The 19,142-nt window shown below is 50.2% G+C and overlaps 1 protein-coding gene across 3 annotated transcripts in view; it reads left to right on the forward strand.

The window, feature by feature from the left end:
• Positions 1-19,142, forward strand: part of NID2 (nidogen 2) — a 57,972-nt gene that overhangs the window by 33,338 nt on the left and 5,492 nt on the right. For 2 of the 3 annotated variants that reach the window (XM_045810312.2, XM_045810311.2), the window contains exons 9-14: positions 3,089-3,232; positions 3,909-4,037; positions 4,902-5,045; positions 12,098-12,217; positions 16,720-16,941; positions 17,546-17,715. In XM_045810312.2, coding sequence (XP_045666268.2) covers positions 3,089-3,232; positions 3,909-4,037; positions 4,902-5,045; positions 12,098-12,217; positions 16,720-16,941; positions 17,546-17,715 — 929 coding nt within the window. Of the gene's footprint in view, positions 1-3,088; positions 3,233-3,908; positions 4,038-4,901; positions 5,046-12,097; positions 12,218-12,990; positions 13,225-16,719; positions 16,942-17,545; positions 17,716-19,142 lie in introns of all 3 variants that reach the window. The other variant, XM_045810308.2, reaches the window with a different exon arrangement.

Raw genomic sequence — 19,142 nt, forward strand, 5'->3', positions numbered from 1 at the left:
GGGAGACCGTGCTGTCTGGTCTGCGTCTGCCCGGGGAGCCAGCAGAGCCTGGGCCCCCCCGCCCCCCAGCCACAGCCCCTGCCCCTCCCCAAGTGTTTGCGCTTCAGGTGGGGGTCGGTGGTCTCTCCTGGGCTCCTGGAACAGGACCCCCTTGCACCCACTTCAGAGCTCCTTCCAGCAAGTTGAGACTGGGCAGAGGGCCACGCAGGGAAGCGGAACGGACTGTTCCTTGAAGGAAAACCGCTCTTCTCCTCTTGATTAAATGAGTAAATTGGTTCCAGATTTCCGGTCAGAGTCAGGCTGTTGGAGAGGGCGAGGGCGAACTAGGGCTCGTCCTGAGGAGGACGCCGTTCTTGCTGTAACAGGAGAAAGCGAACACCCCATAGAGAATGCATAGCCACGTGGTTTTAGGAATGTATTTTTAAAACTGTTTTTGGAAACCAAATTCCCTGAACAGGGCCTGTGCTCGGAAGGGCTCTACACTTGGTTTAATGCTCTGCTGCTGTTCTCTTGAGACTTTCATTTTTGAGCAAGGGGTCCACGTTTTCATCTTGCGCTGGGCTCTGTGCGTTATGTGGCCCATCCTGTCAGTGAAGGATATTTGCCGTCTGTGTGCTGTAATCAGGGACATTTCCCCCTCAGTTTCAGGTGGGCAGGGGTATCAGGTTTCCAGGTCAGCTTTTGCACTGCATTTTTTGCATGCCTAGCAGGGTGCTAAGTGCTTACATCTCTGCATACTTGCTAATCGTTGCCAGAATGTGCCGCAGTGCAAACTGGACGCTGGAAAGTACTGAGCAAGAAGGTTAAGCATTAGTATTTACACATTAAAACATTTCAGAGCTTACTTCTCCCTTCGGCTGGGTAGGCCAGGCATTTAATACAGAATCTTCTCCTAAAATGGAGAAATAAGAATTGTCTTGCGTCGGGCCTTCTGTGAGGACACGACCCTGTTGTTCTTAACTATACCCACGCAGGGGACTGCCTCAGGAGCTTGGTCCGTACTAGCCCGTAACCCCAGCATGGTGCTTCTGTCCTTTCCAGCAGGAGATGAGGAGGGAAGAACGAGGGACGCGCGAGGGAGTCCGCTTGCTCTGCTGAGCTAGGTTCACGTCGGCAGACTCGTTCATCAGGTTTAGAAAGTGCCAGACACATTTGTTGGTCCTGTTTTCCTGGCAGAGATTCTGTAGCATACTCCAGCCAGAATCATTGAGGCAGTTCAAGGATAAACCTGTGGCCCTCCTGCTTTCCTTTTTAGGCTGTAATATGTAAGAACACACGGTGGGGTTTTTTCTAAGGTAATGGGAGGAATTTACCAAAACCCACGGGGGTCCCTTCGGAGACTTGGCCAAGGCATCCCAGTTCACAGCAGACTAACGCACAATTCTGGAAGGGTCCACGTGGGCAGAGGGGCAAGCTATGGGGAGGTGGCTGGACATCCTGAAGGATGGGGGTGGGAGTCCAGTCTGAGGCAGGTGACAGCAGCAAGCACGTGGGTCTAGACTTGGAGTTACTTGAACAAGGCCCACCCGCCTGAGGGAAGGGGGGTGAGGAGATGTGGATGAGCTAGAGAGAAGTGAGAGGGAATCCAGGAGGAAGTGGTTCTAGGAAGTTAAAGGAGGTGGTAATGCCCCCATGTCTACTGATGCCAAGATGCTGGTACTTGGAGCCCTGAGAGCCGTTGAGAGCGATGCAGGACTTGGGGTGTGCTGAGCTGGCCGGCAAGCCAGGCACTTGGGCACAGGCAGAAATCCAAGGCAGAAGCTCAAGTTATGACTTAGACGAAACCTCATTGGTAGCTGGGATGGATTGACAGGAAGCCAGGGAGGTTTGGGTGAAGCTCCTGAAATCTTTTAGCTGTAAGATCAGAATCAATTCTAGGGACTGAGACAAAGCTGAAACCAAGTGAGGGTGAGCAGTGGTCCCACTGAGGAGGAAGAGGGAACGTAGTCCCTTGGGACTGGGGAGGCCTGTCCACGGGGGGAATTGCCTTTCACATATATTACGTCAGGGTTTCTTTATCTTCTTCGGTTTTAGCGGATAAGTATTATCTTTATTGCTGTTTTACACCTGAGGAGTCAGAGGAGTGGATGGAAGTGCCCGGACTGAATGGATTCATTGTGTCTGGGGCCCTTTGCCACATCATCGCAGCGCCCTTGGCTTGGGTAACTTTAGGAAGTTCCTTTGGTGGTGGCTGTAGCAAAGTGGTGGAAAGCACCGACTGCCTGGCTTTTTGTTCCTGCTCCAGCCACCTCTTCTGACTGTGTGACCTTTGCCAGGTTACTTGGCCTCTCTGTGCTGTCGTAAAAATGAAGATATTAGTACCCTCCTCACAGTGCAGTCGTGAAGATTTAAAGGGATGGTATGTGTAAAGGTTTTAGAACAGTGCCTGGCAAATAAGTTTGCAATGAGGATTACTACTGTGCTCTATCTAGAAACAAAACCCTTTAGGAAAGATTTCAGATGTTAAGAGTTATCACTGCCTAGTGGTTGGGTGGGTCGGTGGCAAGGTTAATCCGAAAAAGTAAATTCTGCAAAAATCATTCCTCTTTAGTCTTCCAAATCTTAAAAAAGCAAGGTTTTCCCAGTAATTAAATTTTGACTTAGGAAATAGTGAACTTCAGTGAGAGACTGCCCAGGTTATTGGCAGAAATTTGGGGTGTGAGTTCTTGCTGTACCGTTTCCTGGCTTTGTGAGCTGGGGCAAGTCTTCCAGTGTTCTCACTTATCTGCGAAAATGACCAGTCATGGGGATGACAGCCCACCTCACAGAGTCATCCTGAAAATCACACAAGGGGATCGAGTGAGAGCACTTGAAAATAAAATTATGCCATATATTGGGATGTTTGTATTCCCTGGACACAAGCCTACTGTAAGCGAGAAAAGGTTAGTTGTCTGTGGGGTAGGCAAGAGGAAGTCATTCTGGAATTTAAAACTGCAAGTTAGATAGTCTAGGCCAGGTGGCCAGGTGGGCCCCCCAAACAGCTGAGTACGCGGTCCGTTCCGAGGAGTCCTTGATCTCCAGTCCCTGCCGTTCTCTTCCTAACAACCAGACTGGGATTGTGTGCTTTATTTCCTCTTGACTCATGCAGGGGATTCAGACCCCATCGGCGTGAATCCTTGCTACGACGGGAGCCACACATGTGACATGAGGGCTCAGTGCCATCCAGGGGCAGGGGTAGACTACACCTGCGAGTGTGCCTCTGGGTACCAGGGAGACGGACGCGGTTGTGTGGGTAAGTTGTACACGCTCCGTTCATCCACGGGGTCCTCCACTCTTGTTAACAGATGCACGAGACACGTTCAGCAGCTGTTAACCGAAGTGCTCTTATTTCTACACGAAAGCACATTCTGGTTAGAGTTGAGAGGGTAGTTTGGAGGTGGGTGTTTGGGGCTGGGACTGAGAAAAGAAGACATGTATGGCAATTCCTATATATTTTGAGTTCTCAAGTTTGGTCATTTTAACCTTGTATTAAGTATTCCTTATATTTACTAAAACATGTTTTCTGGTTATCTTTAGGTTTCAGACCTTGTGTTCCTTTCACCCGTGACATCCCCACAAGCCACAGAAATTGCTTTACATTTCTAAAAGAAAAATTGTTAGTGTGTTTTTCTGGTAAATGTTGAGTGGGTTTTATTTTTTACCGTTTAAAGAATTCTCAGAATATTCAAATATTTTCCCTGTGGCTTATACTTGAATGACTTCAGATAAAGATTATCTGAAGGTTATCCTGCAACATGCATTCACGTCTGATCCTTAGAAATACTATATTTTGACCCCCCCCCACGCCCCCAACTAATTTAATTGTTCTGTTGGAGCTTCATGGCAGTGAGAAAATACTGGGTTTTCAGACCTGCCACTCGGGGAACCCTTGATTTAAGCAGTGCTTTTCTGTCCTTGTTTCTTCTTAGATGTCAATGAGTGTGCAGCTGGCTCCCATCGCTGCGGCCCCAACTCCGTGTGTATCAACTTGCTTGGAAGCTACAGGTGTGAGTGCCGGAGTGGTTACGAGTTTGCAGATGACCGGCACACTTGCGTCGGTGAGTGCTAAGGCGTTTCTCTCTTTGGCCAAAATGGTGCTGACCCTTGCTCTTTGATTCCTTAATGTTTCCACTCCGACCTACAGAAGTTCTGCCATGTGGTTTTAGAAAACAGTTTAACACTGAAATAACCCAAGGCTATGGATCGGTTCAGCCCTGTGTTGTTGTTTTCCTCCAAACAGATACTTTTGGTGTTGAGTTATTGAAAGGTGTTCACCGAATTGGGTTTCCCGTGTGTCTTGGTATTTGGCCCAATCATGTAACAAGACCATGAACCTCTAATGCCACCAGTTCTAGATAGAAGTAAAATATTTCTCAAATTTAAATGAAATGGATTATAATTCAAAGATGCTTTTTCCACGTGCCCAGCTATAGCACTCCCTCTGTAATAAATCTACCCTTACTAGGGTAAAGAGAAAGGAAAAGAAATCTTTGGACCTAAAAGCAGACCCAAAAGAACTAGGATTCCAGATTCATCCCATTGGTAGAGCCAGATGATAATAGAGAAAATACACCTTTTAATCCAGTGGGATGAAAAAGTAGCCACGAGCATAGAGACTCTGTGTGTGTGTGTGTGTGTGTGTGTGTGTGTGTGTGTGTGTGTGTGTGTAGTTCTGGGACTTGAATCAAGGACTGTTTTAATGACTGGTCTTCATATCTACCCAGAGCAGCACTTCTCAAACTTGAACACGCATGCAAGCCGTCTTGTTCAAAGTCAGATTCTGATTTCCTGGCTCTGGGATAGGGCCTTGTGAGCCCTCAGAGGTCCTGATGCGACTGGTGTGTGGATCACACTGTGAAGATCAAGTCTCCCCCACTCGCAGGCCTGAACTCTGGGACGTGCTTACGTTCTTCTCTTTTCAGCGATCACCCCACCTCCCAACCCCTGTGAGGACGGCAGCCACTCCTGCGCTCCTGCCGGCCAGGCCCGGTGCATTCACCACGGAGGCAGCACATTCAGCTGCGCCTGCCTGCCTGGTTACACGGGCACCGGGCACCAGTGTGCCGGTGAGTACCTGTGGGACGTCAGCCCCAGTGACCCTGGAAAGTCGCCTTGGATGCCGCATCCCCACGTAGCCAGAGCTTTCTCAAGAGGACCTCTCCCTTTCTTGACTCACGCAGCCTGGGAATGGTCTAAAGAGCAAGAGGAAAGCTGTCCTTTGAGTCAAAAAGCAGAGCCAAGGGTGATTCCCCTGGGACTAGATTGTGGCGCATATACGGTTGTCCTTGGTGGAGACGTTCCTGGAGCACTGGGCAGCCAGTGCCGGCTTGTAACTCCTGTTCCTGGGAGCTGGTGTAGCTGGAGGAACTTTGGGAGAACCCACTGACCTGTTGGGAAGTCTCAGGTCTTCAGTCTCTCTGGGTGACGGCTCACTCTAGCACTCGCAGTCCTGCCTGCCTTTTGGTTGCTACCCCACTGGTTGAAGTGGTATTTTAAGCAATCTCTAAACATACATGCAGTGCTTTCTCTCTAAGTTTTTCCCTCCCTCCTCTCTCCCTGAAGAGAGGGGGAGAGAGAGAAAGAACTCTACCTTCGTAAGAGAATAGTAACGCATACCTAAGTGCTCAAAACTTTTCTCCCAAAAATCCAAAGATGTTTAAGATGGTGAAGGCTTGAACGGTCTTTTATAAAATCACTAAACTGAAATGCAGGACTAACTTAAAATTTAACGTGGTTAAATAATAACAGTGATGCGTGAGGTTGTTACTAAACGGTATAATTCTCTGGATATAAATGTTCGTGAAACCGGGATCAGTAGTACTTTAATACAGAGATTATTTAGCAAATCTACATAATCCACTAAAGATTTTCAAAATATACATGACGTGATGGAATTGAAACTCAATTTCATGCTGTTGGTAATACCCACAAATTATGGTAAAATGAGACCCTAGGAATGAGAGAATGGTGGGGGAGCGTCTGTTTGGGGATTATGAACCTGAAGCACAGGCTCTCCCCCCTCTCCAAACCGCTGTCTGCATTGGCCAGGCCTCTGTACACCTGGGCACCCTGAGCTGGTTTGCTAGAACAGCTGTGTAACTCCTGGGAGCTTTACAGCAGCTTAAATAGCATGACCCCCCCACCCCCCCACCAAATGTTTGTTTCTCATCCTCCTCCCATCCCTCTTCCCTTCGGTCTTGGTGGAGAGGCTGCCTGAACCAGCAGACAGAAGCCATGTGTTACGGACAACAAATGTGTCAGGGCAGCACAGCCGTCCTGTCCTTCCCAGATGTGACGGGCCCCTTGGTATTGTCTGAACTGGCTCTTTAATGTTTCCACTTCTGTTGTACAGAAGCTCGGCTGTAGGGTTTTCTTAAAAACATGGTTTATACTGAATGACCCAAGGCTGTGGCTCAGTTCAGCCCTGTTTTGTTTTGTTTTGCTTTTTTTCCTCCTAAAAACACCCCCTGCTTTAGAGCTCGAGTGTTTCTCCAGTTAGACTGAGGTAGATTTGGAATTCCAGATGCTTCTCTGACTTGACCAGCCCAAGAGCTCCATCTGTCACAGGACTCTACAGACAGAGGGTCGCCTCCACAGGTGTGCGGGTCAGGGTGTGAGGGGCACTAACTCCTCATTGTTCTGTTATTTCTCACGGCGGGAATGATATTTTTTCCATTCTCGTGGAACCTTGCCATTCAGTTTCCTTCTTTCTTCCTTCCTTCCTTCCTTCCTTCCTTCCTTCCTTCCTTCCTTCCTCCCTCCCTCCCTCCCTCCCTCCCTCCCTCCCTCCCTTTCTTTCTTTCTTTCTTTCTTTCTTTCTTTCTTTCTTTCTTTCTTTTTTTAAAGATTTTATTTATTTGAGATATAGAGAGAGAGAACACGAGTGGGGGGAGGCGGAGGGGCAGAGGGAGAGGGAAAAGCAGGCTCTCCGCTGAGCAGGGAGCCTGACACGGGGCTCAATCCCAGGACCCTGGGATCATGACCTGAGTGAAAGGCAGGTGCTTAACCGACTAAGCCACCCAGGCGCCCCTGTCGTTCAGTTTCATTTAACACACTGCTGGCTCTAAGACATGAGACTGCACGGAGAATCAAAATCTTGTCAGAATTTCGTACTTAGACATCTGGCTGCTTAGGACAGCAGAGATGGTACTTTTAAGGTATTCAACTCCTTAGGTCTGTGGTTTAAAGCTAACAAGTTGAAATTAATTGGAGCCTAGATGTGATGAGTGTTAATAATCAGAAAGTTAATTGAGTTAGTCGCTTCTTGCCTTAATCTCTTCTAGAATCATTCTCTTTTCTTTCTTTTAACTTCTACTTGTCCTGTAAGACTTTGATGACCTTTGGGGCTATATTAGGACGTTGAAATTGGCCACTTTTCCATGTCGAGAACTTTCGAATAACGCCACTCATTGTTATTACCGCCCTCTTGCTGACTTTTGCCATTTTTAATTGTCCCTATTCAATCTCTGCTTCTCTACTTTTTCTCTGGAACCCACAAACTTTTAAAAACCTGCCAAACCCATCCGTTGCTTCCCTAGTGTAGTCGTTGTCTATTGCTGCTAACACATTACCCCCAAATAGAGCAGCTTAAAACAGTACACGCTTATCATCTACAGGTCACGGGCCTGGGAATGGCTTAGCTTGGTCCTCTGCCTGAAAGGGCCTACAAAGCGGCAACAAGGGGTGTGGTGGGCTTGGGGTCTCATCTAAAGGCCTAACTGGGGAAAGATCCTCGCGTGGTTACTGGCAGGATTCAGTTCCTTGAGGACAGAGAGCCTCAGGTCCTTGCTAGCTGTTGCCTGGAGATAACCTTCAGCTAGCTTCTTGACACATAGACCTGGAACAAGGTAGCTTACTTCCTCCAGGCCAGTGGCAGAAAGTCTGCTAGCAAAATGGAACTTATAGTCACAAAAGTGACATCCCCTCAATGTTGCTTTGGTGTATTGGTTAGATGCAAGTTCCTCAAGGGAAGGAGATTGCACAGGATTGCAAATGCTAGAAGGTAGGGACCTTGGGGTTCCCTAGAGGCTGCCTCCCAGAATCAGTTCAAGCTTTTCAGACTGGAGTAGTGGAAAATGAACATTTTCCTAAAGACCTATGCCATGCCCAAATCGATCTGGGCTAATCATGAAGTGTGTGTGTGTGTGTGTGTGTGTGTGTGTGTGTGTGCGCGCGCGCGCACACGCATGCATGCACATATTTAAAGACATGCCACGGTGTGCATGTGTCTCTGTGACCACAGAGAGAAAACAGCAAAATAGAGAAAACTGGAGATAAAGGCTCTATTTTGTAGAAAGTGTGCCTTTTTGAAGCACACGTTTCTTTACTCCATTAAAGTAGCAGTAAAAGGGTGTGTGGGTTTTTTCTCTAGCCAGTTTGTCAAAAACTGAGTTCCCTGGAGAGGCTGGACTTGGCTTTGGGCTCTCAGTCTAGTCTGAGTCACTAGCAGGAATTACTTTTATCCAAGTAGAATTAAATCTTTTCCAGCTTCCCTCAATCAACCCCGATTTCAACGGTTTCAGGGTTTTTTTCAACCTTGTGTTGGTGTGAGCTGATGTGTCTCAGGCCTGTTTGTCCTGCTCGATCTTGGTGACTTTGCTAGGTGCAAAAGCAGATTGTCTCGAGTCCGGATCTTTCCAGGGAGGAGCAAGTGTGAGTTGAACAGGTGGGATGTCACTCAGCCCTTACTGCTCGGGAGGGGCATGAGAAGAGGTACGTGGAGTATTTCTCTCAGGTCTCCTGTTCTACGAATGGAGAGGTTAGGTGAGGTATGGTAACGGTGCATTCACAGGAGGAGAAGAGGGCAAGGCTTGAAAGGAAGGAGTTTCTTACACTCATGGATCCCAAAGAGAGGGTTGCCACATTCCACATGGGGGAACAACTAGCAGGGTGCTTGACTGACTAGGTGGGGAGTGAGAACTTGTGGGCCGAAGCCTTTACTGGGGTCTGGAAATTTCACTGGATGGTGTGGAAGCAAAGGGGGTGAGGTGGGGTGGGATGGGTTAGCGGGGAGCTAGAATTTGGTAATCCAGTGATTGGGTTTGTTTTTTTTTTTTTTTTAATATTTTTTTATTATATTATGTTAGTCACCATACAATAGATTGGTTTTGTTTCAAAGGGACTTCACCTGGTTTTGGGTGTAGGCAGAATGAGGGCAGTGAGAAGAGTGTTGAAACACTGACGTCTGAATTCAAAATGGAGGATTTTAACAAATTTTCCGTATAGGTTTCTTGACTAGCTTGACAGGTAATAGAATGGAGAACGATACGGGGATTGAGCCACGTTTCATTATCTGAACAGCAAAGGAGCTCTACTGTGCCTGGACCTCAGTGTCCTAACAGCCCCTAAAGACCCTTGACATTGATTGTTAAGCATAAATGGCAGCCCCCTCCCCCAGTGGTACAACAAGGAGTTTCTCCCTTGACAAGGGGCTGAAAGTCTTTCCATGCGTTCTGTCCAGACACTTGACATCCTGTGACATAGGAAAGAGCTCCTCTTCCTTTCTCAAAAGCTCTGGTTCCCTCCAGCCGTCCTCAGCGTTAGCCCTCTGAGGAGGAGCCATAGCCTGCTCTGAGCTCAGGCCCTGGAGTGGCTGACTGGACTATTTCCTGTCATGGTGGAAGGTCTTCCAAGGAGGCATCGAGGACTGTGCTTCGGGGAGCCTTAACCCTCTCCAGCCTTTAGGCTCCTCACTTGTGATGCTTTCCACCCCTCAAGGGCTTTCTCCCTTTTGGTCATTTATAACCATTACTGTCCCCCACGACTCTCATATCTGTGGAGAGGATGACTGCTCTTTCACTCTGATCGGAAGTCCTAGGCCATAGGCTTTAAGAACATGAGTTAACTTGGTAGCCCTGGGGCGTCCCCTCTCTCTTAGTTCAAAAAATAATCTCAAGAAACTGATCCCTGGGTTCTAGAAATAGGCCCTGTGTCTCAGGAATTCCTGCTTCCTGCTATTGCCTGGGGTTCCTGTTAGCAGAGAAGTGCTTTTAGCATGTGTATGATGAATAGCTTTAACTTCCTGCATTGACTTTCCTGCTGGGTGTTCATTCTTACAGCTTTGGTTTGGCAGGCCCAGGGGACTGCGTGGCCACCGGCTTCACCCACCTAGGTGTTGGGGTTGTCCTTTTGAAGAGACAGAGAGCCAAACTCGGGGATAATTAAATAGGACAGCACAGAACCCGTATCGATTAGATTAGAGGTAGGGTTTTTGTTGTGATTGGTTTTGTTTGGTTTCTTTTCAGTTAACTGAGGAGCTAACCAGAAAACCTGGCTTGTTTCTGACTTTACAGATGAATGTATAAGTACTTTCCCGCCTTTGTAGGTGGACGGGAAGGTCACCGGCGAGGCCAGCTGCTCATCTGAGCCTGTCTGGGTGGCATGAAACTTGGTTGTGTCAAGCATTCAGGATTATTTGGGACTTAAGGGGGCTCATTTATTCTGACCAAACGTCTGCAACACTGAGGACACACAGAGTGTGAATTTGCTAATTTAATCACAGTGTAAGAGATTCCTCTCCTGTGAATAGAACGTCTGGGTTTCACGTCCAGCATGTCCGTCAGCTCACGGGTACCTGTGAAAGGCACTTAGCCATGGGAAGGGGCCTCAGGGAGGGTGTGGTCATAGCCGGCTGGTACCAAGAGCCCTAGAGCGGGTTTCATCTGGTGCCTGGGAGGCAGGGCGAGGAGCCACCTCTGTCCCCAAGCTGATTCACGGCACATCCAGGCTGTCACTCTCCGGCGTCCTGGGTTCTATGTGTCTCTGTCGCAGGCTGTAGCGAATTGGTGCAGTTCACTTCTGGGACTCACATTCTTCTAGGCTTCATACTGATCACCCCAACCCACATTTTTAAATCATTTTTTGGGTGTCTTTGGGGAAGTGGCTTGCTTTCTTTTCAGTTGAGCCTTGATCAGACCTACACCCTTTATCCTCCTTTTACTCTGGAAGACTTCCTGTCTTTGCAGATAGCTTATCTCAGTCACTGGTTTTATGTTACGTATTTTTTTTTTAATTTTTAATTTTTTAATTTTTTAAATTAAAAAAAAATTTTATTTCTCGTTTGAGAGAGAGAGACACAGAGAGAGCGTGCACGAGAGAGGTGAAGGGTAAAGGGAGAAGCAGACTCCCTGCTGAGCGGGGAGCCCAGGATCATGACCTGAGCCAAAGGCAGACGCGTAACCAACTGAGCCACCCAGGTGCCCCCCTTTTTTATTTTTAAGTAATGTCTACACCCAATGTGGGGCTTGAACTCACAGCTCCAAGATCAAGAGTCGCACGCTCCACCAGGCACCCGGCGGTTGGTTTTAACAGTTGGACTCTCAGAGGTTTCTGGAGGGCAAGGCGGAGTGCCTTGCTACTGTCCGCACATGCTGATTACAGTAAATAAAAGGACTATAAGCTGGCGTTTGTTTGAAGTTCCGGGATGTTGCGGTTTTGAGAAATAGGAAAATCTGGTATCGTGTGGAGGGGGGCGGCTGGATTGTTGATGCTGATAAGCCTGACAAATTGAGATTTTCTTTTTTCTGTGACAAAATTTTTCTTATACTTTTCTATCCCTTCTAAAGGTAGGAAGTAGAGAACATTTTGATTAGTTGGGCATGGTAGGTAGGAGGCCTGTGATTGCGTGACGCCGAGGGTGCTTGTGCCTTAGCTGAAAGGCCGTCGGGAGCCGGCCGCTGGGCTGTGCGCTCTGCGCCCAGATGCTGTAGGGCCAGGGCACCAGCAATGCAAGAGCAAAGCCATTGTTACACGTATTTGAGAGGAAGCGAATGATTTACAGTCGAAGGCAGTTCAAAGGTGAGAACTTCCTGGAATTCACTGTGGGTGCAAGATGCTCTAGAAATACACTGCAGGATGTTTTTTTCTAGAAGTGACCACACGTTCGATTTCTACATTGTACTTTCTTAACACCCATGTCCCTCGACTTTGTACGTGAAGCTTGCCTCTAGCTGTCATTATAGTCCTGCTCATGCCCCAAGGTCTTCTAAGGTTGCTTGAGCCTTTGTCATTGACTCACGCGTCCTAAGGCCGTGTATACAGTAGCCCCGGTTGTGTGCAGTGAAGTCATGCTGTTCCTTCCTCCCTCCCCACCCCCTCATCCCTGTTCCTGCCTCCACAGATGTTGATGAATGCTCGGAAAACAGATGTCACCCTTCGGCTACCTGCTACAATACCCCCGGCTCCTTCTCCTGCCAGTGCCACCCTGGCTATCGTGGCGATGGATTTCAGTGCACACCTGGTAAGGTTTGGAGAGCCAGACGAGGCACAGAAAACCCTGGCTCCTTCAATGCGAGTTTTCTACAGCCTTCAGTCCACCCTTACTGGAGACCAAGGCTGGTTCCCTCTAGCAGCCTCGTTTACTGAGAGCTCACTGCTTATTAGCATTCTGGGAGGCCGGGGGAATGTCCTGTCCGTTGTCCTACCTAGTGTCCCACCGGTTGTGGTCAGCTCCCTTCATGATCTAAGTGTCATGCATATGAAGTAAGGAGACCCAGCTTCCCGGACAGGAGCCGTGCGCACGCTGAGCCGGCGGAAGCCCCCAGGACTATTCTAGGAGGTCTTGGCCAGCGCGGTGCAATCTAGTGATTGCCATTGACCCGGGGCTTCTCAGACTTAAATTCTGGACTTCGGTGGCTAAACAAAGTTTTACTTCTTTTCTCTAGAGCCTCTAGGGATGTTTGGACAGAAGCCACGGGCTGTTCTTCATTTTAGCCAGACGGCAGCGGGGACCCTACGGGCTGAGGGAGGGGCCATTTTACAGGACGGTCAGCTCAGGACAGGGTGAACTGTGAGATGTAGGGAGAAATTAGGGAGATAGTGGCAGAACTAAAAGAATCCAGGAGTTCAAAATCTCAGTGCCTTGCTCTTTTTCCCATGGGATGCTGGCTTCCAAGTATACGGAGGGAAAAACAACCCCTCAGACAGGAGACTTTTGAAGTTAGCCGGTAAGAGTGGATGGGTTGCAGCGTCTTACTGCTCCTTTGTGCACCCCCTTCGCCCCGGCCTCGGAAGACCCCTCGTCAGGGCTGACCCCCTGTGAAGAGCGGCAGCGCCAGGCCCAGGCCCAGCACGCCGCCTCCCCCGGCAGCCGGCCGCACGTCCCCCAGTGCGATGAGCGCGGCGGCTTCCTGCCCCTGCAGTGTCACGGCAGCCCCGGCTTCTGCTGGTGCGTGGACCCCGACGGCCGCGAAGTCCCCGGCACGCGCGCGCCCCCCGGCTCCGCGCCGCCGCGCTGCGGGCTGCCAGGTGAGCCGGGCAGGGACGGGAGCCGCGCCAGCCTCGGCCTGGGGCTCGGGGAGCCGAGCGGAGCTGACCGGGGCGAGGCCAGGGGGCTGGAGGGTCTGTGCACCTGTGGGCACATTCGTGCGGCAGGGACGGACGACAGACATGTGGGATCCCTGCTGCGCGTTGGCCTGCGGCCTCACGCTGCTCCGGGACAAGCCTGGAGTGTGTGGGTCAGGCCGAGGCCACTGCCCTGCGTCCGTCACGGCCGCGTCGGGCGATCTTCGAGCGAGAGGATCTTGCCAGACCGGCCTTTTTTCCAAAAGGAAGACTGCCTTCCCATATTCCTCCCTCCCTTCCCTCTGCCTTCTGAACCGCCCGGCAGGAAGGCCCGGGGGACACGTGGGTGGGTCCGGCGAGTTGCTGTCCGCTAGTCACCTGGCAGTCTGCCGCCAGGCCTGGCACGTTGATGGGGGCCCTCTACGCCCCCGCCACCCGGCCACTCAGAAGAGGGGCGGGAACCGTCATGAGCCGGTGCGGCGGGAGATGCTGCTGGTGAACTCGGCCGTGCGGGCGGGGCCTGGGGTCAAGTGCGCTCGTTTCACGCCAAGTGCAGATGTTCGGGGCAGACTTGGGTTCCTTGCTGCATTGTTCAGAATGGGAAGAACTGTATTATGAAGAACATGGGACTGATCTACCATTTTAGCCAAAATAATTCCTATAGCCATGAGCTTGCTATTCAGAGGTCCATTTTTACTACTGAAAAAGATAAATACTAATTTCAGTTTTTCACGTGTAAGAGTAAGAAGAGCCGGAGAATTACCACTGGCTTTGATCCTTTCAATAATATTGTTACGGCCAGCACATCGGTGCTTCTAAGATTCCTATAGATAAAAATCGGTAATGCTTGATTCTGATGTATGACCTTGTTTCCACAGTGACACTCCTAGTTCCTCTCTGTCCCTATTTTTAGGAAAAGATGTTGCAGGTCCAAAAAAAACACAACCACCCAGAAAAATCCTGTTTCACTCCTGCCTACTCTTTAAAAAGTCTCGGTTCTAACTCCATCTGGGATTTAAAGAAATCAGATGGTTGGGACACGCCTTAGGGAACGGTTCAGAGTTCTGTTACACTTACTAAGACAAGCCTGTGTTAAGGACAGTGATTCAGAAGGGAGCCAAGAGAGTGAGAAGTTAACGACTAGAGGAGGGACACGTTCTCTCAGGCACTCTTTCTGCATGGCCCAGACTTCTCTCCTGGTGCTGGGTTTGGCCTCGGCTGCCACTTCTGACTAGGCTCCTCTGCATTAATGGGGTTGGCTTGAAGGGAAGGAAAACACTGCGTCCAAGATTTCAAAATATTTAAAGCCCTGCCAACCAAAAACAGAAAAGAAAGAAATCTGTGGTTGAATTAAGCAGGAGCTTCAAATAGTAAGGAACGAGAGGGAGGCACACATATCAGTGATGTGAGGTGCCCATTTCCCAGAAGCTGGCTGTGCTGTGTGTCCGCATTCCAGACAAAGAACTTTGCCTTGTTGGGTGGTCCCCGAACCAAGAACGTACCCTCTGAGTTTGCAGTGTGGGCCTGGGTTAGTGTTGGAAACTTCTGCAGGGAATCCCACCCTGAGATGGATGGCTAGTGTTTGAGGAAGTGACATTTCCCCATCTGGGGTCTCTGAGACACATCTGGGGGAGGAAGTCAGAGACCCTCCTTCTCCATGAGGTCTTAAAGAGGGCGTGGCTTCCCAAGGGTCATAAGCTATAGAGAGGACCTGAAGAGTGTCCACTTCCCCCAAACCTGGTGAGTCTTGTGTTGAGCTAGTTGGGTCGGAGTTCTAAGGATTTTATTTACCACCCTCCCGCTTTCCTAGACGTGCGACCAAAGTGTAATGTTTCCAACTTTGTTCTTTGAAGCCATTGGAAGTTTGACCAAAGGAGTGCCATGAAATGACTGTGTTTTAAAGGGACTCCCTTCCTGGCTGCTGGTAGTTTACACTGGGGGGCAGGAAGGAGGGGGGAAGCCACGAATGAGTAAGAAAGCTTTGGTAATAATTCTAGCAGGAGACCATGGGGCTTGGACCAGGGTGATAGGGGTGGATGCGGTGATAAGTGAGGATTTTCTGAATGTATTTTGAAGGGACAGCTGACATCTTATGACCTGTCGGATATGGAGAGCGAGAGAGAGAAAGGAGTCGAGTCGATCGGGCTTGAACAATGGAAAGTGGAGGTGCTGTTTACTGATAGGGAAAGTCTAGGGGAGAGCAGCTTTGACGGTGGAAAGCAAGGGCCCCATTTTGTTCTGAGACGGATGTTATACATCCAGTTGGGGGTATCGAGAAGGTACTTGGCTGTATGGTTCTACAGACCCCAGGCTTTCAGTTGCACAAATTAAAAAAGAAGCACCTTCAGGTGCGCCTGGGTGGCGCAGTCGTTAAGCATCTGCCTTCGGCTCAGGGCGTGATCCTGGCGTTCTGGGATCGAGTCCCACATCAGGCTCCTCCGCTATGAGCCTGCTTCTTCCTCTCCCACTCCCCCTGCTGTGTTCCCTCTCTCGCTGGCTGTCTCTCTGTCACATAAATAAATAAAATCTTTAAAAAAAAAAAACACCTTCTATTTGAGTTCCTTTAGATAAGCCTATGCTAGCTGGGTGGCTGAGTTATTTAAACACCCTACAGCCGAATCCCTGCAGACGGAGAACCGCCATGTTTGTGACAGAGTGACAGCCCTGTGGGAGCAAGGCTGGGACGAAAGAGCTAGAGAAACTGGTCTGCAGGAGCTCACAGGTGGCTAAGCCCGGTGGTGGCGAGCTGGGAGGGGGAGCAGGGAGGGCAGGATGCTGGAGATGGGAGGGGGCAGAGCTACATGGCGGGAAGCCGGAGCAGACCCGGGAAAAAGGTTCAGCTCTGAGCCAAGGGGCTTCCAGGAACTGGAGTGTCTAACAGTACGGAGTTGTTGGCCACCACGCCTGCTGTGCTCGCACATACTAATGACCGCAAGTCTTACTCCATAGTTTTCCAGTGAGCAGACACGAGGGCCACATAGGTAGAGCACGCAGGGACAGTTTCTAAGATACATGGCCAGTCTCACGATTGCCCTCTCCGCTGTAGGTTCTGGAGCCCGAACCAAGTGGGAATGAATAAATGATACCTTTAAATATCATGTAGGTCACTGAGTCCCTGAGGAGGGTCCCCACCAGGCATTCTGTTAGCAGAGGCCCTGGACCCAGGCAGAGTGGTCCCCGTGGGCCTCTCCCGGCCTCAGAGTGCCCTGCACCCCTGATTTTACCTCCTCTTGCTCTCTACTCAAGTGGCTGGACCTTGATGACAAATCCTCTTGGCCCCTCCGGATCCCTGTGGAGAGCTTCTTAGAGCGCCTGACCGCTGCGGTCCGGTGTCCGGGGGCTTGGCCGGGGCCCTGCTGGTGGACACTAGGAGGGAGGCCAGGTGTGGGGATCTTCAGCTACATGCTGTATTCTGTCCTTGGCTCACCATCAAAGGCTTTTTTGTCCCCATCTGCTCAGAGCCCACCCAGAGGCCCCGGACTGTCTGTGAGCGCTGGAGGGAAAACCTGCTGGAGCACTACGGTGGCACGCCCAGGGACGACCAGTACGTGCCCCAGTGTGATGACCTGGGCCACTTCATCCCCCTGCAGTGCCACGGGAAGAGTGACTTCTGCTGGTGCGTGGACAAAGACGGCAGAGAAGTGCAGGGCACCCGCTCGCAGCCAGGCACCACCCCTGCATGTAAGCACCCAGGGACCATCACCTCAGCTGCTCAGAGGGCTTGCTGGAGGCCAACTACCAGCTGTGGGTGAAGGTGGGGAAATGGGGGTCACCAGGTCCGGTGAAAGTGGTCACTAATACACCATGTTGGTTTATACTCTGGTCTACCCGAGATCCCAATTTGGATTTCATGTTTGGTTTTGTCATTAGCAGTTTCTGTAATTAGAACATCTGGAACTCCATTCAACATGCAGTTACCCCTCCTCCCCAGCCCAGGGTGAAAGGAGACACGTGTCGCCCTGGGGGCCCAAAGAAAAGCGGACACGATACTGGCTAGTTTCTTTCCCGTAAAAAGAAAAAAACCTTTGCTTTGTTCTGAGGGAAATGTTTTGTTTTCTTCCTCCCTAGTAATTGGCAGTGTTTTACATAATCCTTGGGGGAAAAAAACCCCCTAGAAATTAGAATTTCTTTTAAGGAACATCTGGAACACATCTGTCTAGGCTAAAAACCTTTTGATGTTTTTGGAGGTTCAGCTATGTGGAAAGTAACTTCTTCCCCTCTCTCCACCTACCCTCGTTTCCCTTCCTTTCTGTCCTTCATCCCCTCCCGCTCTTTCCCACGGCAGGTATCCCCACAGTTGCTCCGCCCACAGTCCGTCCCGTGCCCCGGCCTGACGTGACCCCTCCGTCTGTGGGCACCTTCCTGCTCTATGCCCAGGGCCAGCAGATCGGCCACTTGCCTCTCAACGGTACCAGGCTTCAGAAGGACATGGCCAAGACCCTGCTGTCACTACATGTAAAGTGGACTTCTCCTGCGGGGGGGGGGACTGCACAGGGCTTTCGGATCTGGGCAAGGGCCGGAGGCAGAGGGACGTCCTGGAGGGTGTCTGGGCTGTAGTCTGACGGCAGGAGTCAGACGACGCTGCTCTCGCAGGAAGTGGGGGCACTGTTGCCCGGAGTCACGTCTGACTGACCCAGGCTTTCTCCAGTGCTTCATGGGGTTTCAGATACGTGGAAAGGGAGTTTCAGCTTTGTGAGGCTGTTGAGGCAGTATGGGATCCACGGCAAAATGGACAGAACCTTAACCCAAGACCCCAGGGTCCTCTCCGTGCCAGACCTGTCCAGAGGCCCCGGGAGGACCAGCGAAAGGGTGTGGTTTCTGTGGTTAGTTGAGAACCCCAAGTGGAAATGAATGAATGACTGCCTCGTTGTTGCAGCCCCCGGCCCTCCCTGTTCTGGTTCTGAGGACCAGGCTCTTCTCTAACTCCTTCACAGAGGATCTGGGTGGAGGGGTGCTGGGAAAGGAGCGGACAAGCTTTCCCTAGATCCCTGCTGGTCCTGCGCCAGCAGTGTCCCCACGGTCAAGGCGTTCCATTTTGGAGGAGGGATTTCTTCTCTAAAATGGAGAAAAGGGAAGGGAGTTCACCAGCAAGGCACTGCCACTTATAAAGGAAAGCCATCTGGTCCCATTTCTAAACCTCAGGCAGCACGTACTTGCTCAGCTAGGACAAGGAACAGTATAATGTCCATGTTTGCCTTTACTTCTGTTAACAAACCAACTCCTTACCGGATTCCAGAAGTGGAGAAGCAGCCAGTGTTCGGAGGAAGAGGTGTTTTTTCTTTTTAGGTTTTAGGTTTTGCAGTTGTGTTGGCAAACACTTGCATGCTGTTGTGTAAGGTTCTCTAAAAAGATGCAGAAACTAAGAAATTGTCAACACCTCAATCTAACTATCCAGCCAAGTCTGTAGGCTCTGCTGCGCGTCTGAACTTGCCTCTCCTAGGGCGGGGGGGGGGGGGGCAAGTGGGACAGAAACAGAATGGAACATGGGCTGTAAGCACATCTTGGGGAAATTTACTTACAATGATTTATTCTTCAAAGAGATTTGAAGTCAATACATGATAGCTCCCATGATTTTCTAGGCCAATGGAAACCCACATGGACATGCCCTCCTGCCTGAGACAGAGGACTTTCACTTTTGAAGTGAAACTACACTTGACCTTCAGATCCTTCCATATATACTGACCACTTTTTCAGAGGAGCCAAATCCTGCTTTGTTTAGTGTTTTTTATATTGACTCCTCTCCCAGAGGCATGTCAAGGCAGCCCCAGGAGGCTTTGTTATTAGGCAAGCCAGGAACTGGTGTGACCTCAGGGACAGCCAGATGGCCCTTAGATGTTGGCTTTGCACATCTGTTCAGTTTCTCAGACCAGGAGTCGGAGTTG

This window comes from Ursus americanus, chromosome 26, assembly GCF_024610735.1.
Source record: "Ursus americanus isolate L20-20 chromosome 26, mUrsAme1.1.p, whole genome shotgun sequence".
NCBI lineage: Eukaryota > Metazoa > Chordata > Mammalia > Carnivora > Ursidae > Ursus > Ursus americanus.